At 40.9% G+C, this 27,321-nt stretch overlaps 3 protein-coding genes across 4 annotated transcripts; 2 read left to right on the forward strand and 1 right to left on the reverse strand.

Moving 5' to 3' along the window:
* Nucleotides 1-3,338: 3,338 nt before the first annotated feature.
* tmprss4a (transmembrane serine protease 4a) lies at nucleotides 3,339-14,455 on the forward strand. Its single transcript, XM_070905859.1, has 13 exons — nucleotides 3,339-3,612; nucleotides 8,957-9,011; nucleotides 9,226-9,369; nucleotides 9,555-9,707; nucleotides 9,804-9,930; nucleotides 10,063-10,182; nucleotides 10,760-10,800; nucleotides 11,182-11,344; nucleotides 11,445-11,611; nucleotides 11,966-12,061; nucleotides 12,164-12,306; nucleotides 12,531-12,683; nucleotides 13,085-14,455. The coding sequence occupies exons 1-13, from the start codon at nucleotides 3,607-3,609 to the stop codon at nucleotides 13,094-13,096; spliced, it is 1,380 nt and encodes a 459-aa protein (XP_070761960.1). The 5' UTR covers nucleotides 3,339-3,606; the 3' UTR covers nucleotides 13,097-14,455.
* Nucleotides 14,456-15,187: 732 nt separating this feature from the next.
* On the reverse strand, nucleotides 15,188-21,180 carry mre11a (MRE11 homolog A, double strand break repair nuclease). Of its 2 annotated transcripts, none has more exons than XM_070905834.1 (20): nucleotides 21,137-21,180; nucleotides 20,538-20,617; nucleotides 20,185-20,317; nucleotides 19,861-20,021; nucleotides 19,654-19,741; nucleotides 19,386-19,458; nucleotides 19,182-19,296; nucleotides 18,749-18,934; nucleotides 18,465-18,636; nucleotides 18,263-18,343; nucleotides 18,047-18,176; nucleotides 17,835-17,935; nucleotides 17,564-17,734; nucleotides 17,417-17,476; nucleotides 17,160-17,331; nucleotides 16,481-16,567; nucleotides 16,216-16,280; nucleotides 16,022-16,083; nucleotides 15,794-15,899; nucleotides 15,188-15,609 (listed from the first exon to the last, which is right to left on the reverse strand). In XM_070905834.1, the coding sequence occupies exons 2-20, from the start codon at nucleotides 20,555-20,557 to the stop codon at nucleotides 15,568-15,570; spliced, it is 2,025 nt and encodes a 674-aa protein (XP_070761935.1). In that variant the 5' UTR covers nucleotides 20,558-20,617; nucleotides 21,137-21,180; the 3' UTR covers nucleotides 15,188-15,567. The 2 variants fall into 2 exon arrangements, with proteins under 2 accessions (XP_070761935.1, XP_070761934.1); XM_070905833.1 differs by having other exon boundaries at nucleotides 19,386-19,527.
* A 389-nt stretch (nucleotides 21,181-21,569) lies between these two features.
* cep57 (centrosomal protein 57) lies at nucleotides 21,570-25,736 on the forward strand. Its single transcript, XM_070906442.1, has 11 exons — nucleotides 21,570-21,676; nucleotides 22,077-22,266; nucleotides 22,608-22,808; nucleotides 22,905-23,026; nucleotides 23,183-23,311; nucleotides 24,006-24,083; nucleotides 24,257-24,352; nucleotides 24,727-24,807; nucleotides 24,906-25,126; nucleotides 25,219-25,363; nucleotides 25,446-25,736. Exons 1-11 carry the CDS (start codon nucleotides 21,629-21,631, stop codon nucleotides 25,629-25,631), a joined length of 1,497 nt encoding a protein of 498 aa, XP_070762543.1. The 5' UTR covers nucleotides 21,570-21,628; the 3' UTR covers nucleotides 25,632-25,736.
* The last annotated feature ends 1,585 nt before the right edge of the window (nucleotides 25,737-27,321 follow it).

Consider the following 27,321-nt stretch of genomic DNA (forward strand, 5'->3'; position numbering starts at 1 on the left):
TTTACCAAGCTTAATATCAAGTTTCACAAAATACACACCTGTGTGGACAAAGGGAGGGTTTGGGTGCGTTGACTGGTGGTTAGATGGTAAATTGATGAAGTGTGCATGTGTGTGTGAGAGAGAGAGAGAGAGAGAGAGAGAGAGAGAGAGAGAGAGAGAGAGAGAGAGAGAGAGAGAGAGAGAGGGGGGGGGGGGGGGGGGGGAGAGAGAGAGAGAGGGACACACACAGTTTGTCGTGGAAGTGAAGGGCGAGAGAGGTGGGATGAAGGAACTCTGAAGGGTGTTCCCTGTTGAAACAATAAAGGTCGGTTGAGAAACTCTACAGAGAAAGATGCTGAATTTCAGACACCAGGAATACTTTTCTCAACCAGTTTGCTCACCAACCCTCAGATGCTTCCCTGACAACGAGTGACAGAGTGACAGCTATTTCACAGGTGAGGAAGGGTACAGTGGTATGAGGATTGATGTCTGCTTGTGCGCAACCATGTTTTTTTATAACATTTAGATTAGATTAGATTTAAATATGCGAGGTGGTTTCTCAGCCAACTCAAAAAGAACTTTTATCATCTCTAATCAAGTTTCCTACGAATTGATAGTGAACTGCAAGTCTGATAAGGATGCATAATGCTTTAAAGGAAAGGTCCAGATTTGAAATCAGTGTTTGAGAGACGACTTGAAAGTCTAAAATTCTGTTTATATATAAAATATGTACAACGTAATTGGCTGTTTTGCAAGTAAGAGATCAGATTTGTATTCTAATTGGACTGTAGTTGTTTTCCATGTTCACGTTTCTTTTGCGTTATTCAAAATTGGTCTTGTAATCAAATGAAATGCTTAAATGAAATGCTTCAACATGATCAAAGATCACGATGTACAGAATTCGAACCTGTCGCAGCATTGTTTGCGAGTCAATGAGAAATAAAATAGTTTCAACGTTTTCCAAAAATGCTGTTAGAAAATACGTTTGAAAATATTTTCAATAGAGTCGTTTTATCTCAATTTCTCTTAGTTAGCACATATTCTTAATTACACTGTAAATACATAAGGCATAGCAATAACCCTACATGAGTCTGTTAATATGAAACCAATCTGGACTATAAACCGTTCAGGAAGTCAGCAGTCTATCTATTTGTCCTTGAGCTGTACACATACCCAGTTTCAAAAGAAAGCTCGCATGATTTTAGCAGCAACAGGTGGCTTCATTGACAAAGAAATGAAGGATAATGAACGAATGAATTTCATCAATCTGATGTGGACTGTTTGTTTGGCTGTCGTGCTGTGAGAGCTGATGGTATTATGAACAAAATAAAGCAGTTTGACTCAGCGGAACAATAAAAGCCTAGAGTCAAACCAGGGTGTACAATAGATTGATTAGATCTCTGAATTGCTCTGATCTTCTCTTTTATAGCATGTGCAAACATCTTGTCAGCCATTGCTCAACCATGTCAGACAGGAGAAACGTTGTGACTATTCCTGTGATTTATAGTGTAAACTCTGAGGGAAATGTGCTATAATAGAGAGAATTGAAAATGGGTGATTCACTGTACATACAGAGGATTACAGGATTACATTTTTTATTTTTATTTTTTTACAAACTGGTATCTAAATGACACTATATCAACTATTGATTATTAACTGAGTCCAATGAGGCAAACACAAGATGAGGTCAAGCACCAGATTGAAAATTCCAGGGTGGAGACTTTAAATGTCTTGGCAACTCTAAAGCAACTTGAATATCAACAAGGTTAACAAAGGTTATTGGCTGAAAGAGACCTTGCGTGAGAACTCAAACTAATCTGCTCAGAAAGCTCTATCTATGTTTCTCTATATGTATCTACCTACCACACCTCTCCACCTATATGTATACATCTATCCATCCATCCATCCATCCATCTATTTTCATATACACTGTATACTCTGAGAAAACTGTTGAGTCCATAGACCAAAATGTATAAGTGAGGAAAGGTTGGGAGTGAGCTTTAAGGTCCATTGCATTTAATAGTCCAGGTCAAGAGACACAATCAGCTGCCGTTTCTAACAATGGCTCTTTGTCTTCAGCCAACCTTATCTCATGTCTTTTTTCTCACATCAAGCTTTTTTTTCCTCAGTTGTCTATGCTCAGCGTCCCATAACATTCACAGTAGCTTAATTTTAAGAAGCACTGACCTAGTGACCCCAGTGGTTATTGACACTTGCTGCTTGTTGCACTTCTGGCCACAATCCAATCAGTGACATCAAAACTGTAACCCTAACAACTTAAGTGTGCCTACAACTGCAGCCTTCTCGCAAGTTTTACAATTCTGCATGGATTAAAACGCACATTCACATGTATTTTCAATATATTACAATTTTAACCACACAACCATCTGTTGGTTTGTTTGGTACAGACTCAAATAATTCAACAACTATTGATAGATTGCCATGAAATTTTGTACCAACATTCATGGCTCCCAGAAGATGAATGACTTTGGTGATTGAGCACTATCATGTCAATTTGTCCAATACTTTGGTTCATGACCAAATACCTGCAAAACTAATAACATTCCCAGCAGCCTCAGCTCCACTCGTCTGTTTAGTGCCAATAAGCAAATGTTAGCATGCTAACACGCCGCATTAACATGGTGAACATTGTACATGCTAAACATCAGCATGTAAGTGTTGTCATTTTGAGTATTAAGCTCAAAGCACAGCTGTGCCTATGTATGGCCTCACAGCCACTAGTAGGGCTGTAGACTCTCGTGGGCATTGAGTGTATTTGTCATATTCCTGTCATTGTTATGCTGTGAATGGTGGCATGGCATGAGTCACAATTTGATGTCACACAGGAACTCCTGACTGATACCAACTGGCTTCTCATTAGTCTGTCAAAACAAAACACACCTCAGCCTCAAGGCATAATACTGCACACACACCACAACACTGTTAACTTCATGTTGTGTGTGTGAGTGCGTGCACTGTGGCACGTCTGTGTTTTTGCATGTATTTGTATCTGTGCAGACGTTTGGCTGTGTGGGTGTATGTTTGGGTAAATTTGAGAGGCAAAGAGGCACTGGAGGGGAGCTAAGGAGTAAAGGACACAAAAGGGGGGGGGGGGGGGGTGCGTTATGTCCAAAGGGTTTAAAAAAGTTTGGAGTGGGAGGGTGTGTGGGAGGAGGGACAAAACTGAAGAAGGCACACAGGTAGGGAGAGACAGTGAACGAGATAGAGAGAGGAGGGTTCAAGTGTCAGGTTACCTGGAATACTTTTGTTTTGTGTGGTTCTGTCAGCAGGGCTTGGTCTTTCAAAAACAGCTCTCTCTGAATCTGCGGAGCTTCGAAACACAACGCTACACACCAGCACTCTTTATTACCGCCCTTGGATTTCAAAGAGGGGCAAGTCAGGCACCCTTCAAGCCGGATTCAGTTACACTGCTGTAGGAAGAAAAAGGGGGGAGAGAGAGAGAGAGAGAGAGAGACTAAATCAAACCAGGTTTTGTAGTTTAAGCCAGTGGAGTAGGAGGGTGAGAGGAAGAGGACGAAGGACATACAGGGAGGGAGGGCAGTGTTTACTCTGTGCTCCGTGTCGGATGAGGTGCATCTAGGCCTTACCAAGAAAGACAACTACATCATGTGGGTGAGTGCAACTGGAAGTACAAACATATTAATTGAGGAGCTGGCAAGCCAGGTCACTAGTTTGCACTGGAGGGGCCATTTTCATGTCATCATCACTGTATATCCTGGTATCGTGTTTGTTATCATACTGTGGTACAAAGACACATTGTCATACTAAAGGAACTGGTGTGTGGAAGTGTGTTTGCTCACTTGTGCTCAACCAGTTACAGCTTCTGGTGCAGGTAGGAACATTTAGGTACATATTGATGCAGCTGATAGTCATTAGTTTTTGATTTGACTGATTTGTGCGTTAATAAAAGTTTTGAGTTTAATTTACCTGTAGGTCAAACTAGATAGCAACATTTATTCAGAATGTATGTGTGCACCATCCACCTCGTTATATGAATGAGCATATGTGGACCTGCTTGTGTGCAGGTGTGCAGCCTACTCAACACTACCTATAGTGAGCACTTCTGCCCATATAAATGTGCCTCTAAATATCAAAACATGTGCGGACTGTTCTGGTCTAGATTTCTGTCTCTGATTAAAGCTTGTCCGACATGTCACATGTAGTTTCTCAAAAGCCCTTTTGTGAGCGTTTCTCTTTAGAGGAATATAATCCAACAAAGCTGAGAAGCAGCAAGGGGAACACCTTGTTGGAACAAAAGGTTTACCGTGTCACAGCTTTTATCTGTTAAGGCTGACCCAGTTATGCTTTTTCGCTGGAGCTGAAGCAGTTCCCACTAACACTGGGTTAACTGACTGGAGTCCACTATATGGGTCAGTCAGACTCAAAAAGAAACAAAATCAGGTTTAACACATTACTTGTTAGAAGTAAGACATGAGATGTGATAATGCTTGGTTAATGCTACGTGATTTTGAAATTTTGCTTTGGCTCATAAAATGGTTTTGTTAGTCATGGTACTAATGATGACATTTATGTTTCCCAGAAGGCATCATCATAGGTCATGGTATAACAAAACTTGTATTCTTAGGTATACGTTTGTCCACTCACTGCAATCCTTCTGGTTTCCCAGGTTGGATGGACCTCCCACTTTTTTTGTGCTGTCTCATTCATTCCGCCTTTATTGCTCTCTCACTTATTCAACTCATATTGTATACCATCAGGTGACGATGGTTTCTCCTAATGTTTTTTTTGTTTTCATTGAGATTTATGCCAGTTGGAATCAGTGTGATTCTTATGAGGGTGTGTATTAAAGAATGATGTTTTTTAATCAAATTATTAGTTTACATAGAGAGATCACTATTATGCAGGTTTTTTAACACAGATTTTTTTTAGGCTCCATATAGTGTACTGTATGGCATCAATGTTCCTCAAAAATAAGAATGAGTCTTCAGTCTTTTGGGGAAACTGAGGGTATCTCAGAATCACCTTACATCCTGTTATATAAAATGAAAAGTATATAGATATGAACTAATTATATGAAACAAAATAGCATTTTACTGTAAGTGAGTACAAGTCTCATGTTACCTACCAAAGTGCTGCAGGGCTTAATGCACAAAAGTGAAACAAGCTTGTTTCAATGTAAAGAGAAATCTGAGAGAGATTTGACGACACAAAATGTAGAGTAAAGAACAAAATGTCTGGGTCTTTGACGTATACAGCTTTTATGCTTAAAGGATGTGACCATTTGAAATGCTGTCTTATATAAGAGTGTCTCAGGGAGTTTCTCATAGCAGGATAAAGTGAGCTTCCTTCCAAAAAAAAGAAAAACCTGCCCAACGACATTCTTTGCCCCGCTCTCCTTATAGGGTCTATACACTTTGCTTGTTCTTTGCATTTGACAACAGCGGACTGTGGACATGTAACACATGCTTCAACAGAGATGAGCTTTCAAAACGTCTCTTTTGAGCACTTCCTTTAATTGAAATAACAACAGCAGAATGAGCCTGGCGGCAAAGAAATATACAAATGAGGGAATTTACATATTGCTTCAAACCAGAAGTGAAAATTAGAGAACAGTATATAACAGTGTTCCCTGTTAGCTGTTTTGTTTAGCTATGTTCTAGCAATTCCTCATTTAGTAAACAAAGAACTTTGTTTGTTAATAAACAAAACTATCACCTAACATATATACTGTAAATGTGTTTGTAATGCAAACAATGAATGAAAAGCTGTGAGGACAAGACAAAGGAAGAACAGCAGGTAGACGAAAGCGCTCTTCAAACCGTCTATGTACCACCTGCTGAAATCTTCCAAATCGGCCAGTCAGCAGCCATACTGATGTGATACTTGAGCTATAACACTACAGGATGAATCGCGTATTTGCCTTTGATGAATAAAAGCACACATGGTACACTATCTATCTGTCAACAGGAGATGCACTGAGAGTAACATGCAAAAAGTGAAAGTGCCGCAACACAGACAACCTCTGTTTGTGCCCCAGGAAATGGGTTTGGATTGAATAATTACAGCACAATTTAAAAATGTGGTGTCATGCGTCTGTTGTTGAGATACTGGTGATTAATAATTAGAAGTCATCTTTTGAAAAAATGTTGCATTGTAGGATCATTAGTTTGATGAATTTATTACCTTTTGGTTAATAGAATGACACTAAATAATGTTATTGATAGAAAGGTGAAATTGTACTTTAAAGACACAGTAGGTCTTTAAATGTGTCACAGTCAATTGAGACTTCCGCAAGGATCGTTTTCTACTGTTGTCCACGGTCCCTTGGGGTTGTAAAAGATCTGCCAGAGCTAGTAAGGATTCGGCCACAAGTTGTGTCCAAATTCAGCCGAGAAATGCAGCCCTCTTTAGCCTGAATTTGGACGACACAACTGGTGTATCCTTGTAGCACTCAATATCCCATAATCCACAGTGCCCTCCTCAGTTGTTTAATGGTGCATGAAAGTAACATGAAAATGTAATAACTGAATACATATAGCTCATTGAAAAAGTTATTTACTAAGCTTTACTAATTACTCAATGGCAAGTGAGGTTATTTAACTTTACATGACTCGTTACATTACTTTAAAACGGCTATTATCCGTCTTTTTATAAAACAATGTACCAAATGACAATGTGAAAACAACATGACAATGTGAAAGGGGTCACTAGCAGCGATGAACCTACAGAGATTTATCACCTGAATCTGCAGCTCTCCTCGGCTTTACACAGCTTTATGGTGAGTTTCAGCTCATTGTTTAGCTATCGGCCATAACTTTACTGTTTTGGTTCACTCTCACTGCTCTCTCGGTGTTGTTTTCAGCCACAGCAGGCAGATTTTTTCAGTGACAAAGCTCCAAAAACCCACTGTACACTACCTGCTCAGCACCAAACAGCAGACAGACACAGTTAGCTATTAGCTGGTGAACATAGTGGAGCACTTAGCAGCTAAAGAGCCAGATGTTTCCCTCAGGAGTTGGTAGAGATTAATAACAGAGCTAAAAGGGGGTAATTGGACTTACATTCACTATAAACGGCCAGAAACACGACTTCAAATGAATGATAATGTTGCTCAATAATATAAGCAGATGTTTGCGAACAAGATCGACATTAATATGTCGATGATGTGTTCACAGCTTTCTGCTGCCCCCAAGTGGCCAAAAAAACTGATATTCAAAGTTGACTTTAAACTAAACGACACCAAAACAAAAATACCCTCATGGTCACGTCTTCTGTGTTCAACACTTGTGGAAATAGAAAAGGAGACACCGTGGTTTATCTAGCTAACAGTCAGCCTACCTTTTGGAGGTATTAAGGTTACTTACCATCAACAGTTATCTTCAAAGCGCTCAACTAACGTTCAGTCCTCGCAGTAAAGCCGCGGGGTTGACACACTCTTCAGCTCTGAACGGCGTGAGCCCTGAACGTAAAGTCACCAGTGGTTAACGTAAGCAAAACAAGCTAACAGTACACAGAATTTAAATAAGGCAACAATTTACCGGGAATCGCGTCTTTTCTGTTAGTAGAGGCTAACCGAGTCCCCACAAGCTAAGCTAACAGGCTAACACTTCCGACCTGACATTACTCCTCTGAAGAGACCAACTGATCACCACATTCCCGGTAAGAGAAAACAAGCCGCCACCGAGACTGTCGAAACAATGGAGGGTTACTGGGATTAGTAGCTAACTACCAAATGTAATTGCCGAAATTAAAAGGGTAATGTTAATCCCTGAAAGTTACACGTCACTGCAAAAAGTAATCACGTTACTATATCGTTAACAGAGTTTGCAACTTAAGTTTAAACATTACAAAAAAGTCACAGCATATATTGTACAACTCACATAACCTGAAACGTGTCCCAGGTTACCACTGGTGTTTAGGCTTTACATTTGAAGGCAACTTCCTGGTGTTAAAGTGCAAATGTTTGATTTAAATGAGACTAATCTGGGATGTAAGTACCTAGTGTTCATTTGTTTGTAAGGACCTACCATCATGTGGGGAGTCCTTCAGAGCGGTGGCTCCCAACCTGGGGGCCAGGACCCAGCACCAGGAAGCAAGATAGATCTGATTGTTGATAAACAAGAAAAGAAACCAGAAGAAAAGACATATCTGCAACACAAAAGACAATTTGGTTTTCTCTAATATTTGTTTTTGTTTTTTTTCTTGTTAAATATTGGATAGTTTGATCCCTACTGACATTAAGTTTGTAATTTTTCTCTACACACACACAATACAGACTGAAATGCACTGTATGCAATTATACAAGCGGGATACAGCTGATATCTTGCTCAGGGATACTTGAGTAGCATGGGGCTTTAACCTGGCTCCTGTGGTTGAAGGGCGGCCACCCCTCTCACTATACCACCCTGCATCATTACAGTGTGTTCTGTCTCCACAATATCAGTTGCATTTGAGTGCAAGACACACTCGGTCCCAATAGACCCTGCCACACCACACCCCACAATACTGTACATTCAGAGTCTATCACTTTCATGCTGGGGTCTGTCTGATAACAGATTATGGGAACTGCCCTCAGCATATGGAGTGACATATGAAGAGAGATAGATGGGTGTAATGTGACAACTTGTAGTGGGACACTATGTTCCATGTGTGCATGATCGGTAATCCTTTGTGGCTCCTCCCATGGATATGCATTATATTATACACTGTTTAACACGTGGCTCAAGTTTTCTATGTCTTGTAGCATTTTTGGATGGATAGATGCAATTTATATTATATATTTGTATTATTCTCACATATATTTGAACAATCGCCTTGAAATTAACACAAAAATCACATGTAAACACATCATGAAAGCTTAAGATAATTACATGTAAACTTGCACATAAAATTACACAGTAACAAACCTACACCTCCACCTAGCCATGAAATGCACACTGTTGTTTCGACACCTGCGCTGACCTCGTCTTATGTACCTTTGTTATTCTTTTCTCAGACGATCACCCAGGTGCCTGAGGAAAGCACTAAACCTTTGAATCCCAGGCAAGCAGGTAAGCTGTCTGTTGGTGTTGGTTTCGTATGTTGCTATGTTGAATATTATGTCAAATACGTGGGAACTGTAGTGTTGGGCAGTACTGAGAACTAAGAAGCGCATTCAGTTCACACTTCTTTTTTCCCCTTGACTATTTTCCTCTACCTCTTTTCTCTTCTATTCTGTCATCTCCCTTGTCCATCATTGCCTCCTTTTTTTCTCCCTCTTCCCAGTGGTTCCACGGCCAGGCCGCCACAGAAGGCCCATGACGGCTCCAAAGACTCAGAAAGACAAGGCCTCGAAGAGGAAGCGAGTGTTACTGACTGTCCTGACAGTTGTGGTGTTACTGGGTATACTGGTCACCGCAGCATACTTCAGTGAGTCACAATTACTGACAGTAGTTTCTTCCTCTAAGGACACATGCACGCATCATATTTTCATTAGCCTTCATTGCTTGGATAATAGAGAAACATGTTTTACAAAGGTGTAAAATTCATGCCAGGATTAAGTGTCATTTACTGTTTATCCAATCATCCATCTGTGCCACTCCTTTTCCCACCAGTTAAGCAGCTGATTGACAGCAAATACTTCTTCTGCAAGAGCTCAGTGAAGTTCATCCCAATAGACAAAGCCTGTGACGGGAAAGATGACTGTGCTGGAGGAGAGGATGAAATCACCTGTGTGTCAAGCTTTACGGTCAACAGTACCTTTCCAGGTAAAACACACGCCCGACTCTTTCTCGCTTTGTCATCCCAAAAAACACAAAACAAAGCTTGAAAAAGATGACTCCTCTTTTTATTCCTCCCTCCAGTGCGCCTCTTGTCAGGTCGGCACGTCCTGCAGGTGTACAGTCCCGGCGCTGGTTGGCGGAGTGTGTGTAGTGACGACTGGACCCAGCAGCACACCCAGACAGCATGTAAACAACTGGGATACACATAGTGAGTTCACACCCACCAAGAATGAATATATGAGATTGCATCCATCACATAGATTGTGTTTAGCAAATTTAATGACTGGGTTATTTGACCTGAAATCAAGTCTTACGTCGCCCCCCCTTTCTGTCTTAACAGTAAACCTCGTAGCACCAGTGTCCCAGTGGACTCTTTAATGTCTTCCATGAAAACTGGACCATTCACAGCTGTCAGGCCTGGGACTACGTCCACACCCACACATCAGGCTACCATTGACCGGTGAGGAAGGCTGTCATCAAATAGGAAAATCAAACACTTTTGATCTCACAACTCATGAGTCACGTTGTCTGTCATTGCTACACAGGCCTGCAGTTTAGTTTAGGAAACTCTTACTGTGTGCTGTTGCTTTTCACATTACTTTTAATGTCTAGCCCGACAAAGGCACAGCAGTTGACAGAGCGATTCCCCTCATTATATTATACACCCACCCCCCTTTATATTCCTATCGGTTTCTTTCTCTCTTTCTCTTTCAGCTATAAATTTTCACTCTATGCTGCCCTCCCCATGTGTATCTTGTTCACATGAGACAGTGTCTGTTCTCAAGGTTTCTGTTCCTAAAAGACAAAACATTCCTCAGTTTTTGTTCCCCTTCCATCTTATCCTCTATGAGAATGAACAAAACAGACAGGTATTTTACTCAAACAGGGCAGAACAGAAACAGAAAGGTCAGCATTGGGGTAAAGTTAGGTCAACATTTGACTGTTTTTTTTTTGTCTGTTTGACTAATTTAGTGGGCGTTTGTGGTACATTTGTCCCTCTAAATATTTGATGAATGCCTTTTTTTTCCCAACAACAGTGTATGCAGATCCGGTTCTGTGGTATCTTTGTCCTGTTCAGGTGAGTTTTATTTTTATAAACGCCACCACCGTCGCTAACATTGTTTGCAGTTTTTAACAAGGCAGAGTGGGGCTCATGGGGTGGTGGTGGGTGGAAGATGACATGGTTGTGTGACCAGTTTCACATTAACAAGCCCATACTTGTCGGTAGAAAGCAGCAGAACTCTTTCTTAGCAACATGTGACAGAGCAGTTCCCTTTATTCTTAACAACAAATCAAAGAGTTTGTGGTGGAAAAGAAACTCGTCTAACCTGACCTTTACTGTTTGAATAGAATGATCTAGATGGATAAATCAACAAAAACATAACATAAAAGTTAGCTTGAAATGGACCACAGTAAAGAAAATGATCTTTGGAAATAACAGGATGACTTTGTTTATCAGACTGTGGACAGGTGGGCTCTCAGGACCGTATTGTCGGGGGTACAAATGCTTTCATTGAGGACTGGCCCTGGCAGGTTAGCCTGCAGCAGGGAGGCCAGCATACATGTGGAGGCTCACTGGTGTCACCTGGTTGGGTTGTCACTGCCGCCCACTGCTTTACTGGGTCAGTATGGTTTCCATCACTACCATTTCCAATGCATTTCCTTGGTGATTAACATCTCATGCTCACACTTCCTTGCTGTCTCATCTTTTGGGCCTTGCAGCAGTAAAAAGGAGCTGAGTCGCTGGAGAGTGGTGTCGGGCCGGACATACATGGGCACACTGGGAGGTTCCTACGTCGACAGGATCATACTGAACGGAAACTACGATCCAGCACGAAATGACTATGACATAGCACTGATGAGACTCAGCAGCCCGATCAGTGTGGGAGGTTAGTTTAATTTAATAATATAATATGAAATATTTAATATGAAAACACACCAACAGAAACCCTTACTGATTTGTATATTATTAGCATATTGGTTAACTGACCTTGTTGAGTCTGTAGTTAAAATTTAAACCTGAACATTCCTGATAAGGGCAAGTAGAGACATATATTCAGAAGGCTTTACTTTATTGCCCCCTAGTGGTGTATATGTCAAACAGCGAGCTCTTAACTATAGATCAATTCAGCCGATGTAATCACTTAGTAACTACCTTTAAACTGCCAAAGCTGTCAAAAGCAAATAAAAAGAACCCTAAAGGCTAACATTTTCTAAATGAAATCACTGCTCCTGTCTTTCAGTGGGCCGCAAGCCAGTTTGTCTACCTCCTAAAGCCTTTGGCCTTCCTGCCAAAGCCTCCATGGCTGTGACCGGCTGGGGATACCTGAGAGAAAATGGTGAGAAACCTACACACTACCTTTCATCATCATTAGCTGAGAAGACAACTTCTTTGAAGTTACCGCCATAACTCAAACATTGCGTCTTTGTTCTGCCTCCAGGTAAGGTTTCTCCTTCACTTCAGAAGGCCTCCATCCCTCTGATAGACCGGGCTAAGTGCTCCAGCCCCACAGTGTATGGCAGTGCCATAACCCAAAGGATGATCTGTGCTGGTTTCCTGGAGGGGAAAGTGGATGCCTGCCAGGTAACGGACCACTAATTCCAGTTACAATCAATAATGACTGCAAATAATATTTTTAATATTTCAACCACATTTATAATGAATTATAAACAAGTTATACGGCTCTAGGCCTGCAGTTCAGTATTAGTTGTAGTTTGTAGAATCGTCCAATGTTGACGTTCTCCTCTGGAAAGTGGTTTGGATATTAAATTGTTATAAAAATGTAATTGTGCTGTTGTGAATCTCAGGGGGACAGTGGGGGTCCTTTGGTGTACTTCACCTCCTCTCGATGGCATCTGGTCGGAGTGGTGAGCTGGGGAGTTGGCTGTGCAAGGGAGAGAAGGCCGGGTGTCTACTGCAACGTTGAAGAGATGCTGAACTGGATTCATACAGTCATTGAGGTACAGCATACAGAAAATGCTAAGTTGCTGTGTTAGTAAGGTCCATTTATTAGTTATTTTCCGTAGCTTTCAACTGCCTTACATCACACAGTCTGCCTTGAGAGGATGGAGTTTGCTTAGTTCAACTGTATCTCAATTTGTTGAACTGAGCAGACTTCATTTGCTGAGGAAGACTGTGAAGCTCCAGAAAAGTGGACCTGAATGAAAATTATTGTATGAGCACTGGGAGGAAATCACATCACAACAAAATAATTTCCACTTAAGGGCTGTGTATACTGTTAAATCGTTGCTCTGTGTCAGCTTTATTTGGCAAAACACTTACTCTACTAACATATAGACTAAAAAAAGAGAACTGCAATGCATACAAAGCCTGCCTGATAACCTTTACTTCATCCCTCCAGAAAACCCCCTGAGGCCCTCGTGACAAGCAGCCACCACAGGACTCGACGCCGGTCTACCTTGGACAGACGGTGAAACTAAAAGAACACTTTTTTGTTTCAACTGATTGAAGATGGGAGACAGAAAGAGAGAAAGGGGGAAGTTGAAGATCAATCTCAGCAGCAACACAGATGAACTTAAACACAGCCATATACAATACAAAAACACTGCACCTACATATATATATATAGATATGCACACACACACACATATTTCACACAAACTTATTTCAGGTGTTGTTTGTGCCATTTCAGGTTCTTATCTCAGGGGACAAGTATATGTATGTTTGTTATCTGTCGCTGGCCAGTCTGGGATGTTTTTAGCTTTTATAATGTTGTAATTAGACGGAAGCCATTCACCGATTCATGCGTTTTGTTTTAACTGTGAAGACCAGACTGGCAGACCTCGGACATAACGTACTTGATCACTATGTGCTATGATTTTAGGTGTGAAATGTGATGTGAGGGTTCATATGGTAAACTGCTATGTAAAGGTGACAGACAGAGTAAACCTGTGCTTTAATAATGTCAGCAGAAGTCAGTGTGAAGCCTCAGGTTAATATTAGCAATTGTGTAACGCAAAGTCCAGGAGTTTAATGCATTTATGGTGCTGATTCATTTTATCTGACGTGTGTCCCTATTAAAGGGCAAATGCACCTTTTTACAGCACAGACAGTGTGCTTGATTTACATGAGCACTTTACGTGGAAAGTGAGAATTACTTGGCCTTACTGTATGTGCAGATGATTCAAGTAACTAGTCTAATAATGCACTGAAGACTATAACTCAAATTACACTGTTATGTGTTTATAGTGCAATCAGATGTCCAGTGTGCCTTCAGAAAACTCACACCATGACCAGATTATTCAGAGAGGTGGTGACCGGGTTTTTGCCCGCACAGCTAAAAGGATATAAATGCAATTTCCTAAAATTTAAAAAGGAGCAACAGAGAGTATAGTATGCCAATTGAAAAAATATGTGCACTCAGAGCAAATACATTTTCAAGTAATCATTCCATTTGTAGCAAAGTAAAAGAATAACTGAACCTGTTGTTTTTTTTGTTTTTTTTAATCATTCTCTGGTCTATAGAGATCTACACACAGTAAGTATAAATTGGCACACTGAATTGAAAAATCTTAAAAAGGTTAACATATTGTATTATACTGTTGATATTATAAAATAGTTGGATGTGGATAGCGTTTCTTTCAAGGTTTGCATACAGTACGGTGAGTGCCACAGGGTGGCTGGTAGCAAATGACTGTATGTATGGTACATTTTGTTGATTTTTATATACTTGTAAATAGGTTGTAAATATAATAAAGACATTCTTCTTTAACTTGGCAATTGGAGCAATTGCAATTGTGACACAACTTGATATTGTCTCTGCAAGTGTATGTGCTGGAAACTGGATCTCTCCTTGTTCCATTCAGTGTCGTCTTCCTTCATCCCACGGCCACACACTCCCTCTGACCCGAAGTTAACAAAGGGAACTTATGGAAATGATGATATAAGTTGTGAACAAAAGATGACACAAATGACTAATTTTCATCTGAAATTTCAGACATAATCAGTGGAACTTAAAATTACATGGTATTGTGCAAGAAAGATAAATCACCTGATGAATAAAAAAAATTACTTGATAACTTTAAGAGAATGTTTGGAAGAAGTTGCCTTGCTATGATAAATGCAATGCACCTTCCAGTTTTTGACTCCAATGTAGCAACATTCTTCCACTGTCACCCACTGCCTTGGACTTTATTATACCACTTTCTCTACTATATCATTTTCTGTGTGACCTCGTTTTCACATTTTTTCACATGACCTGCTGCAGAACCAGTTTTACCTGCAATACCGCGGGGAAAAAGTACGGAGCTCCACAGTTGTCGATGTATTAGCCTGGCATCGCCAAACCAATTCACCATTGCCAGCACAAATAAGATCTTTCAGATTTTTTCCACCTTACCTCCCTTCTGTCACTGACAGATAATGTCAACACAAGGCTATTTCTATGAGTGCAGCCACAACCTTTGAGACATAGATCATAATACAAAAACAAAGAGACAGTTGATTAAATACTTAATACATTTATTAGTTCCTGAATGTCAGTGTACTACAAAGGCAGATGAAAAAACCCAACACTGTTGATGTACAGCAGCAGATGAGCTCCACTGGTTGGTAGGTTCAGGTGGTGACTAACATATGAGCCCCCCCCCCATAGCCTGTAGCCCTTTCACCAAAACAGCTTGATTGGATAGTTTTACCCTAAGCAACAGTAGCCGACCAACATAATTCAATTATTGTCAACGTTAGGAAGACAGTGTGCTGAGAAAATTGAAATATGCACTTTGAAATCCGTCAACAACGGACAACAACACTGCAGCAGCTCACTTGTTAATTAGCATTTACTTTGGAAAATTAACAACATTAACAAGTGTTACATAAAGATGGTTATCTCCGTGAACGATGGCTCGGGCCTTTGAATGGGTTATCCTGTATCATGAAAAAAAGAGATGAAGATGGAAAATTAAAACATTGGCCAGGGAAAACTGAGAATTTAAGCAAATTTTTGGCAAGGTTTAATTCCCAGAAAACAATATGGTTACATAGTAATCCCACTTTACAGGTCAAGTCACTTCAGACACATGCGATATCATTTTCTCGGATCTGTTTTTACCTCATCCTCATCGTCATCACAGTCATCAAATGCAACTCCTCTAGATGACTGGCTCTGGCTTTGTGAGCTGTACTTAGTGAAGGATGAAGACGATGACGATGCTGGTCTGTGGTAAGCAAGAGAAAGGCCCGGATAATTTTTTAAAAACATCATAGTTAAATAGTTAATAGTTAAATAAACAGCTGGTGAAGGGCTGGAATACCACACTGTAGATCAAAACAAACATACCTTGGAGGGGGACAAGTAGTTTTCATTACAGATATATCTTCATCCCAGTCATCAATGGTCACCTGGAGATGGATTAAGATGAGAGGCAACGTTGGAGGATGGTACAGTTCACATACGGATTAAAAATGAGGAGATGTGTGTGTTTACTGCACTATATGTGTGTGCATGTGTGTGTGTATTTTCATTTGACTTACTTCGTCCTCTTTGTAAGATTTGGTGGCTCCAAGCCGAGATGATCTCTGGGATGGAGCTTGAAATGCTGAAGAGTGAGGTGTAAAGAAGAGGGAAGGGAGACACATTGAAGGAGGAGTCGAGGTGAGAACAAGGGAGAAACTGAAAGACGGGGAGCACCAAAAGGTGGAAAACAGATTCATACTCCATGCGCCTCGCTCTGGCATTTTAGTGTCATATACAGAGCATTAAATTGCATGTGATCATCATAATCTCGCTCTCTCCCACCTTGCATAATGCTTCTGCTTTGTGTTGCTGCTGAGGACTTCTGGGAGCGGCCCCGACCGGCTGGCTTTGGTTCAGAGGCAGTTGCACCTGGATGGTCAGATGAAGGATTTATGATGCAATGCACAACATCATTACATAAAGTTATTTGTTTTGCTGCATTACGTGTAATTCAATCCAGAAGTTTCTCTGTGCCATACTAGTGTCATATGCCAGTCAAACAGCGTTGATTATTTTATGTGTGTGGACAGTCGGGAGATTACACTACAGTACAATAACTACAATAAGCACTTTCAGATCTTTGTCTAACCAGGTCTCTTGTGTACAATTGTTCTGCTGACAAAAAAAATTGAAAAAATGAATCATCATCATTATCATCCAATGTTGGCTTAGGCTATCCATCATACAGCAGATGTACATTCTGTTTAACCGATGTTATTTCCTTTGCAGTTAACTAGTGTGCACACAGGGCATTACCATTGGTTCTGCATCGCCCTTACACAGTAGTGACTGTACGTCTGTGTATGTTTGGTGTAACCTGCCGCTCGGGCACTCTGTAGTGCATTTGCTCTGAGTCATTGCCTTGTACCAAGACTACAGTCTTAAATAAACCTTTGGAACGTCTTTTAACCATCGTGTATGTCTCTGCGCCTCTATTTTGATAGATAATATAATAACTCACCTCTCCCCCTTCCCCGGCCACCCCGCCCCCTGCCTCCTCGCCCTCTGCCTCGCGTGGGGGGAGAGAACGGGGCTGAGCCTTCGTCAGAGTCCATATCAACATCAGCAAGCTCGTCGGATACATCCTGGTCATTGCCACGCTCCAAACGGTGAGCTTTGGCTCTGTTGATAGCCTGAGAAACAGAGAGAGAAAAATACACACAGTTAAGACACAACAGACTACACAACATTTCAGGCTTGTGTGGATTCATGACTTACTTCTCTGATTTCATTTTCTTCCTCAGTTGTGTTCTTTTTGGAGTCTCTGAATAGCTGGATCTGAAAATGTAAAAACATGCACTCTTATAATGGCATGCAACACCAACTTCATCTGTCCTACTTCCCATGTAGGCCTCACCCCCTCACCTCTGTATCTATATCCTGCTCTGTGGTTACTCCTCTGGCCTGGAGGTGGCGCTGTGTCTTCTCCAACTGGTAAGTGATCAGCTCCTCAATGGCGTCCTTCTCATCTTTGTCTACAAACTCCTGAATGGCCTTCCCCATGCCCTGCTCGGTCAGAAGGGACAGCTGCACTGTCTGTGAAGAGAAGCCCACACACATTTCAAAAGAATACACGGCAGAAACAATAGATGACAGTCTGTAAGTATGTGAATATGAATCAGTGTGTGTACAGTACCTTTTCAGCTGCCTGAAAGTACTGTTTAACCAGGTCCTCCACTCTTAGCCCCTCAACTGCTGTGGTTTTTAACAGTTTGCCGTAGTCAACATTGACCTCATCTATAACAGCATAATAGCACAAAGATTGAAACATGTCAAATAAAAAATACTGCACACTGATCTATGGCGTATACTGTAGATCCATAGCAGTGTATTTAGTCTGTGTCAGACCTTTGATGTCCTCCTTTTGCTCACGGCGTCTGATAAAGTGAATGAGGTCTTTTGGGTTGGCTACACGGTCCACAAACTTCTGACTGAAGCGAGAAGTGTTGAACGCCTCAAAGCCTCCACTGTAGTCCACCTGGGGAAGGCAATGAAGAGGATGAATTTGAATGTGTAGCGTGAATGTGAAGGTGTGTACACACGCTGCAAGCGTGTCCATCTTACCCTCAGGCGAATAAGAGGTTTCTCTGGGGTGAGCGGACATCCGATTCTTTCTCTTTCAGCTTCTTCTAACATCTCTGTGACCTACAGAATCACAGAAAAAAAGAGAGAAAGATATGAGGGGGCAGATGAGGAGCAAGAAGGATAAGATGACTGAGCAATAGATGGCAGACTGGTGACTGCTTGTTGGTGACTTGTGTGTTACCTTTGCATGGCACAGGTTCTCCACCTTCTTTGTGACTTGGGGTGTGTCAGGTGTGAAGAGGTCTTGGTAGTCAGCCAGCACCACGTCTTGAATGAAGAACTGACGCACCGTTTTCAGGGGGATCTTTTGCAGGTTCATCTTACGACCTTTCACCCTCAGCAGCCCGACATGCCTAGATACACACACAGTGTTTTGACTACTTCAGCACTTTAAAACACAAAGAATATAGAGTTTACTATCCATCGTGTGTGTGTGTGTCTGTGTATGTGTGTGTTTATTTGTACTTCTTGGTTGCCTCTCCAGGGGACAGGGAGGTGGCTACCGAGCTGCCAGGCTGCGTCACATAGAAGAGCTGCTGTTCATTTCTGCTTGGTGCTATCAAACACTCATGCTCGTGACCCCACACCACCAAGTCAAGAAATTCATCCAGGAACTGCTCAGGAATGTAGTTAGTGGGTCCGTGCTTACTCCTAGAAAAAACCCCACATATATTTATGTATATATATACATATAGTAAATACATAAAAATTAAACAAACAATTAAACAAACATTTCCCTTCCCGCACACATTCTATTCTGTCGAAAGACTGAGACACAGAGGCAGTCTGACACGTACCTCTAATGTTTTTTGGTATTTGGCACTGTATGACAAAAATTGACAGCTCTTCCCTCCTAGTGGATCAGACTTTCCAACAACATACAAATGCATGCACACACCTGTTCTGGTGGATAGTGAAGAGGTTAAACCATTCATCTTGGTCTTCTTTGGGGCGAAGCATCGTTACCTGGTTGTTGACAAACATCCTGTACAAGCGCTCGTCTGGGATAGAGCCTACACACACATTTAGATTAAAACAACAATTCCTATTTTTCTTAATCCTAGAAAAATGCAGACAAAGATTACACACGACACACACTTACCAAGACCATATAAGGCTAGCTTGGTGTTGCCTTTCTGCATGAGGATGGGACTAATCTCTATCCTCTCCACAGACTGGGAGTGACCAAAGTGATTGACAAGACCAGAAGCACTTAGCAGATCCAACGCACACAAACCCTCAGCCTTGAGGAAAGCAAAGTCACCATGACATTAAAACAAACATACAGGAACAACAAAACACACACACAAATGCATATCAAGATCTTGTGTTGCATCCAATTCATTTATTTTATGCTGTAAGCAACTCACCCCAGTTGGGTCATCATGGTTACCGTGAATGCTGAACGCAGGAATAGAGATGTTCAGGTTTTCATCCTGATAGTTAACCCAGGGGAACCTACAGCACATCAATGCATATATAACAACATTAACATAACATTAATTGAACTGCATTGAACTTTCTGACTGAAATGCAATGTTTTGCAAGAATGACCACACAAACACAGCAAAACTGACTGGGTGGTGTTGAAGTTGACGGTCTGGTCACTGAGAATGTTGAAGTGTATGGGCGTGTCTCCCATGCAGTATCGTCTTAGCATCGTGATGCAGTTGTGGAGGCATCGTCGTGACGGCTTGTTATCATGGAACAAATCACCGCCCAGCAGGATGAAATCTACCTGCAAACAAGCAAGAAAAAAACAGCGGGCATTTAGAACAGGTACACTTTGGGATATCCATTTAAACCGACAGAGATATACATGAATCTGATTTACTGTTGTGTCATCCATCTGACCCTCACAGACATACGCATCTATCATCCATCCATCCATCAGCATGTACCTGATTTGTCTTGGCACATTTCAGGATCTCATCTAATGTGTTATAAGAGTCATTGCCACGAATAGCATCCTTCTCCAGGTAACCAAGGTGAATATCTGTAGCGATCAGGATCTTGAAGGTATCCTCATCATCCCTCGAAAAACCACACACACAGTACAATCATTAAAAAGAAATACACTCCAGACATTAGATTATTCTGATCCTGGATATACCTGTACATAAGACTGCATTGTACATTACCTAGATATAAACATTATTTATTATTCATTGGGAGATTACAGGAGCTCTGTAAATAACCAACCAGCACAATCACAATATATTTGGTTTTATAGTTGTAATTCAAACAGACTCACAAGGTGTTCTCCGACGACATGATGATGTGGGATGATGGGAGACCTGTTTACACCTGACAGGTGATTAGCAAAAGACTTCCCTGCAGAAAATGTAGTAACGTTACATTTAGCTCTGAACCTCTTGTCGAAAAGTTACAGAACTTATTTTGTGATGCATTTCAGAGATTCAACAAAAATATCACAGGGGCTCGTAATGCTAAAACTAATGTTACACATGTTGATAACGTATTTGAGGAGCTAGGAAATATCACGGTTTACTCAGCAAATACAGTGCACTTGAGTAAATGAGAAATGTCATAGAAGCATTATTGTAGTTTTGTTATTTGTAGTTATGTTAATAAAATCGCGGTTCCCGTACGTAAAGTAAGTTAGTAGCTATCAGTAACTTGTAGATAGCTAGCTAACTGAACGGTAAGTTACTGCGTGAATGGCGACTTAAATTAGCGTTAGCTTTCACTTTTGCTAGAAACCCTTGAGTGCAAGTTGTTAATGCGATAGCTAACACGGATTTAGCTTATGTATGTCTATTAAACGTTAGATAATTATTTGTTGTGTATGCTATAAACTACAACGTGGGAGAAAGCATACATGCCACCCACCTCCTCTTAAATCCCAAGAGTGGTATATCTGCCATGAAAATCCCGGCAAGTCTTGCAAACCCTCTCCCCGCCCCTCAGAGATGGTTCAGAGTTATTGTAGTTTTACTCTGAAGCATCACCGTTCTCAACTGCGGAATCTCCGCGGAAGAAAAACTACATTTCCGGTAAACAAGTTGGGTACGCTTGTTTTATTCATCAGGGTGCACCAATCTGGCTGCCTGTCAAATATAACGTTGATGTGTATTTGTGCGGCTCCTGACGGGTCAGGCTGGGATAAATATCGTTCAAACCCCTCAGAAACCCTAGAGTATGTGGTTTGTCAAGTGATGTTGTCTTTTCTCTACCCATAGTAGCGCTGGCAGTTTAGCTAGCAGGGTGTCAGTCATAATTAAAAAAGGACTGTAGTTTTACTTTAAACTAACGTTAGCATATGTTGCATATTTTACTACCTGGTTCAGCACAAGCGAGGCAGACTGGGTTGGCTGCATTTCAATGGACACTCTGTCAAAAACACCCGCTGCCGATTCTTCGCGGGAGAAGGTAGCTTTGCTCTATAGTGCCTAATTTAACTTTAAAGGAAGAATAAAAGCTGTTCGCCACCGTTTATATTATTCACAGAGTTAGCTAGACTATACGGAAAGTTACCTAGCAGCAGTTGCTACAACCCAGACGAGCTGACATACACTTAATGTGTTTATTTGTTGTTACATTAAGTTCAGTTCAGTTAAATCATTAATTATAGGTTGTAGCTCATATTTATTTAATTTTCTGTACTTAATTTGCTGGTTGTTATTCATAATGAGATGGCTACTATCACTACAATATCTCCATTACTGATATGTTGTAGGTATCCGTGTTGAAGATATAGCTACTGTAGATATTTACAATATTAGCCAGATATTGTGGATGCTGTTCAACATTTAGCCTTGTTTCTCTGCAGGTGCTCTGTCCACCACCACCACCGGCCAGTGGAGCAGTATCTGACAGCCTGTCACTCACATCTTATAAAGAGTATCCTGCTCACAGTCCCTTCATCAACAGACTTGTGCATCACACACCCCAAACACGCACACATCAGTCCTGTCGCTCATCATCACCCAGCAAGGCATTCCCAGAGACCAGCAGTGCAGGTAACTTTCATCTGTGCATCTGTGTGTATGTGTGTGGGTTGTTTTCCCTTTACAAAGTTTCCATTCAGGTATTGTGGTGTTTCAGAGCTCCATGGTTACAGCATGCAACAATGTGCAACATGATGCCGCACTACTAGAATGTCTCAGCTGCACTGACATCTATTCATTCTTTCACATCATCCTCTCTTAAGTTCCTGTCCTACCCTCCTATTCTTCCATCCAAACCAAAAAATCATATCTTATTACACCACGACTATAACCATGCCCTAAATATGTTTGAATTCTATCAGTATATATGCATACTCGTATCTAATCTCTCTCGTGCGTGTGCGCATGTGTAGCGATCTTATCTGCCTTGAGGAACCTTCAGGAGAAGATCAGGAGGTTGGAGTTGGAGAAAGGACATGCAGCCCTCAGTCTGCACACTATGGGGAAAAATGCATCACACACACATCTGCAGAGCGATAAAGTCACCCAGAGACTCTTAAATGATCAGACAGACAAAGAAAGAAAGATAAGTGGCCAGTCCAACTGCAACCAAGGTGGGTGTATGAATGAGATATAATAACTTTTTAGCTGATTTTCCCTTTTTATCTCTTCTTTTTTGCATCTTATGGTGTCATTGTTATTCTCCACAGTGTTGATCACCCACCTGGCTGCTGCAGAGTCTCGCTGTGCAAAGCTGGAGCGACAGCTAGATCACATGAGGAGGATGTTGCGCAATGCTAAGGCAGACAGGATCAGCCTGCTCAAACAGCAGGTTAACCCTGTGTTCCTCTAGTGTCATAGGACGTGATATAGACGCCAAGACTCTTCACTTAAAGATACATAAAAAACACACACTGTTGCATAAAAGCCCCTCATGTGGGAGTAAGTAGATGGGTAGAACTGTATTAATTGTTCCCTACAATTTCAGGTTTCCATGGAGACAGCCAAGTCAGATGATCAACAGTCTGACACAGTGTCTGAGCATGCCCAGTTGGAGAAGTTGGAGCGACTGGAGCAGGAGTATCTTCGGCTGACACGCACACAAAACAACGCTGAGGTACACACAAAGACACAGTGACATGTCAGTTAGAGTAGTTACAGATCTTAACTACTTAGGTGCATTGGTCCGAAATTGTACATTTCTATGAAGAGGAAATAACACTAATTAATAAGCTTGCACACGGCCTGTCTGCAAACAAAACAAACAAAACATTGACGAGTAATTGCTTTAAAAAGCAAAAGTTCCCACTCTGGGGGTCGGGACCGCCACATGGGTTCCCAAGATGCATATTGAGGAAGTCACAAGTTAACTAAAGGGGTAAGAAAACAAAATAAAACTTATATATTTGATATTTTTCTTGTGAAATGCTGAATACTTTTACCTCTTCAGATCTCTGTTTGGGAGGGAAAAGTCACTCTTTGGTTAAACTGCTCGCAATTTATGTCCTCAGAAAGGCCATAAACCTGTGACGAGGGGTCACAAGTAGACATTGATTCCACAGATCAGTTCAGAAGTTACAAGCCTGAGTGTACTCTGATTTAAACTTAAAATTACACATCAACAGAGTTATCAACTCAGAAATATTTCCATGGTATGGTCTTACTTAACCAGAATGATGTTGAAAAGCTAATTTATGTTTTAATCTAAAGTGGGTAGTGACAAGAGGAAACATTTTTTTGATCCTCTTATTATTATTATTATTATTATTAATACCACAGTAATGATGATTGTATGTGTCTGAATATGTCAGATGAAGATTCGGGAGCTGGATATGAAACTACAGGAGGAGGAGCACCAGAGAAAGCTGGTCCAGGATAAAGCCAATCAAGTAACAATGCTTTGATTTGTATATCTATTTAGCTATCAGTTTCTTTCAATATACACACACACACACACACACACACACACACTGTTGCATAATCTTTTGTGGGTTTTGTTTTCTTTGTGTTTGTGTGTGTGTCTGTGTGTGTGTGTGTGTGTGTGTGTGTGTGTGTTCCTCAGCTACAGACAGGTTTGGAGGCCAATAGGATCCTGCTACAGTCAGTGTCACCTTGCCTGTCCACCAGACAGTCCAAAGAAAAGAAGTTCAGTTCAAAGGTAAAGACCTTCACAGGGGCAGTGCCAGGTTTGACTTTTTCTGTTTGAGCGAAATGAGAATGTATTTTCCCTCTTTATAAGAAGATGTTTGAACAAATGTGACAAGACAGCTGCAGTCGAGTGTTTCTCTACAGTGTTGGTACATCTGTGAATGTTATGTTGAATCAAGTAGGAAGGAATTTAAGTGCATTCGTTATGATATGATGAATTTTTAAAATGGTATAAAATGGATGGAAGGTCCATTTTCTGCTTTTCTCTTCTCAAAAAAGCACCCACAAGAATGATTTTCTTTTCTCCGCTAGGGTCTTTATGCAATAATAAACTCCCAAATTATCATTTTCTTACTATTGTTTATGTTGATTTTCTCTTTCCAGAAATCTTCACCACAGCAATCGTCCTACACAGAGCCACACTATAGACTGAGCCTCAGAGATGTACCTTTTGTTGCTGGAACGGTAGTATGGGCATATATGCATTTTTTTGTTTTTAGAGTTTTTAATGCTGCATTTCCCTCACACCGGCTCTCTCTTCGACTCTCCCGCCTGACTTTCAGTCAGTAGGCTGCAGCCACTCAGTCCGAGCAAACGTCCAGTCAGTTTTGTCTCTCCTGAAGCGACACCAGCCACACCTCTGCAACAGCCGCGTCCTCTCTAACAGCTATGAGACAGATAGTCGCAGGCATTCAGACAGTTCCTCCTCTTCCTCCTCCGCTAGTGGGGAGGAGCTATCAGAGCTGCTGCAAGCACTACAGGAGGAGCTGCGACTCATGAGCTTGTGAGTGTAGTTGCATCTGAGCTCTATTGTGAGTGAATTGCTTAAAATAGAGTTCATTTTATTTATCTGTGTGTGCATGTGTGTGTTTGCAGGGAGCAGGACGAGTTGATGAGGCAGGTGGAGGCCAGCGTTTCTGAACAGGAAAGGAAAGAACTTCAGAGGGAGCAGGAGAGGCTGCTGCTGAAAATGGAGAGGAAAGGAGAGCAGATCAGTAAGCTCTACAAACACAAAACACAGGTAGGTCCTCGCACAACCAAATTGCAAAAGTAAGATGTTTCGTTTTGCGACTCCTGACCTTTACCGTTCCTCGTCTCTCTAGATAAAGAAGTTAAGAAAGGAGGCTACTTCTAGGCAGAACAGTGGGAACGAGGTGAGAGTAACTACCACAGTGTCCACCAGAGGTCGCTCTGCTGGAGCAGTCAAAGTCAGACCAGGAGAGAGGAGCAGGAGGAACCTGAGGCTGCTGAGGGACATGAAGGCTCTGCAGACCTCGTTACGGACCTGAAACCCACCAGGACATGGACACAGCACATTAGGTTAATCTTGTTGGTGCTATCTACCTACCTATGGCCATTATTTCACCGTCAACACAGCCACAGACTGATGATAGACCAGCCTATTTAAAGCAAGTGTCTGTTGAACATATGATCCTTTGAGAAAATTCTTCTTTTTTTTACTGTATTAGGAACTTTGTAACACATCTGAAGACTGTGTGTTTTAAACCAGATTTAAATTGTCTCTACTAGTCCACCCAAAGTGCATTTCATCAAAACAAGTTCAGTTTGTCTGATTAGTCATCTCACTGTCCAATGACTGTTTTAAAGAGATGCATTTTTGTTCATATTGGCTCAAACACCTGCCTGGATCCATTTTTTTGTTTTTTTACTTGATGTTTAAGTCTTTTACCAGCAGAGGGCATAAAGCTCATAATCACACACATTTTTCATGTAGTTTTCTAAGTATAGAAACACATTTTACAGTAATGGACAACCTGGACTTAAATTAATCATTAAAAAATGATAGTAGTTCTGTTTATTAAGGAAGCCAAAATCTCATGGTGCTAAAACATTCCTGGGTTGCTTGATAGTTACAGGTTCTGAAATGTCATAAATATTCATAAAGTGGATGCAGCAGCCGGTGGTAGTGTAAAGAAACTGCAGTGATGAAATAGTTTGATACATATTCCTGTAATTTGATTAGTCTAATGATGTGCTGAAGGACCTAAAAGAAATAATGTGCTCTATTTGGTTGAACCGACTGAATCCCCTTGATGTGTCATATTGCATGACTTTCAGTATGTGTGTATATGCACGCATGTGTTGTGTGTTACAATCATAATATTTGTAATTACTTCTACAAATATATGAAGGTGGATTTGACCTTTTTAAACATATTAGAGTGAAAATGTATTTCTCTGAGAAATAAAGTATTTATGTTTGTAAATGATTGCAAGACTGTTTTGTTTATTTTGGCTTTGTTTTGGTGACAAATGCATCAGCTCATGCATTGGCAGCCAGCCTTGGCTCAGTACTTGGTTTTATTTTTGAAGATATTCCAATGATGCACTGCACCCTTGTGCCTGGGCCCTGTTGGGCCGGGCTCTCCTCTTTGACAGACTTGTCTTATCTACCTTTGATGCTGGTACCATGGGCCGCCGTCATGACGTCAGTAGACATCAGACCAGAACAACATCATCACGACCTCAAAACAAATGATCAGTGACTGTTTTACCACAATCTTCAGGCTTTCTGCTTCATTACACCATGTTAGACTAAATTTACCCACTAAATTTAGTCATACCTGCAAGCAAACTGTAATTTAATTCTCTGTAAAACAAGGGAATAATATGCTTTCAATAACTCTATACTTGATAATATATGAAGTATAGTATAATACTTGATTCCTCTAATATGTTACTGATATACACATTTAATGAATTATTAATGTGAAGTACAGTTTGTTATTTTTGCTTTCTTTATGTTGTGACAAATCTAAATTCTCTTGACCCCCCCAAAGAAACTAAATGATGACTTTAATTTTACAAACATTAAATATATAGTAAAAAGTTAATTAATCTAGATAGACTTTGAAACTCGTATATTTTGAGGAAACACGTTTATAAACGTACACACGTTTGAGTCCTGTGTTGTGGCTGCAAAAATTCGGGAAAATGTCAAACTTCAAAGTGTCCCTTT

The sequence above is a fragment of the Enoplosus armatus genome, chromosome 5 (genome assembly GCF_043641665.1).
Source record: "Enoplosus armatus isolate fEnoArm2 chromosome 5, fEnoArm2.hap1, whole genome shotgun sequence".
Taxonomy (NCBI): Eukaryota; Metazoa; Chordata; class Actinopteri; order Centrarchiformes; family Enoplosidae; genus Enoplosus; species Enoplosus armatus.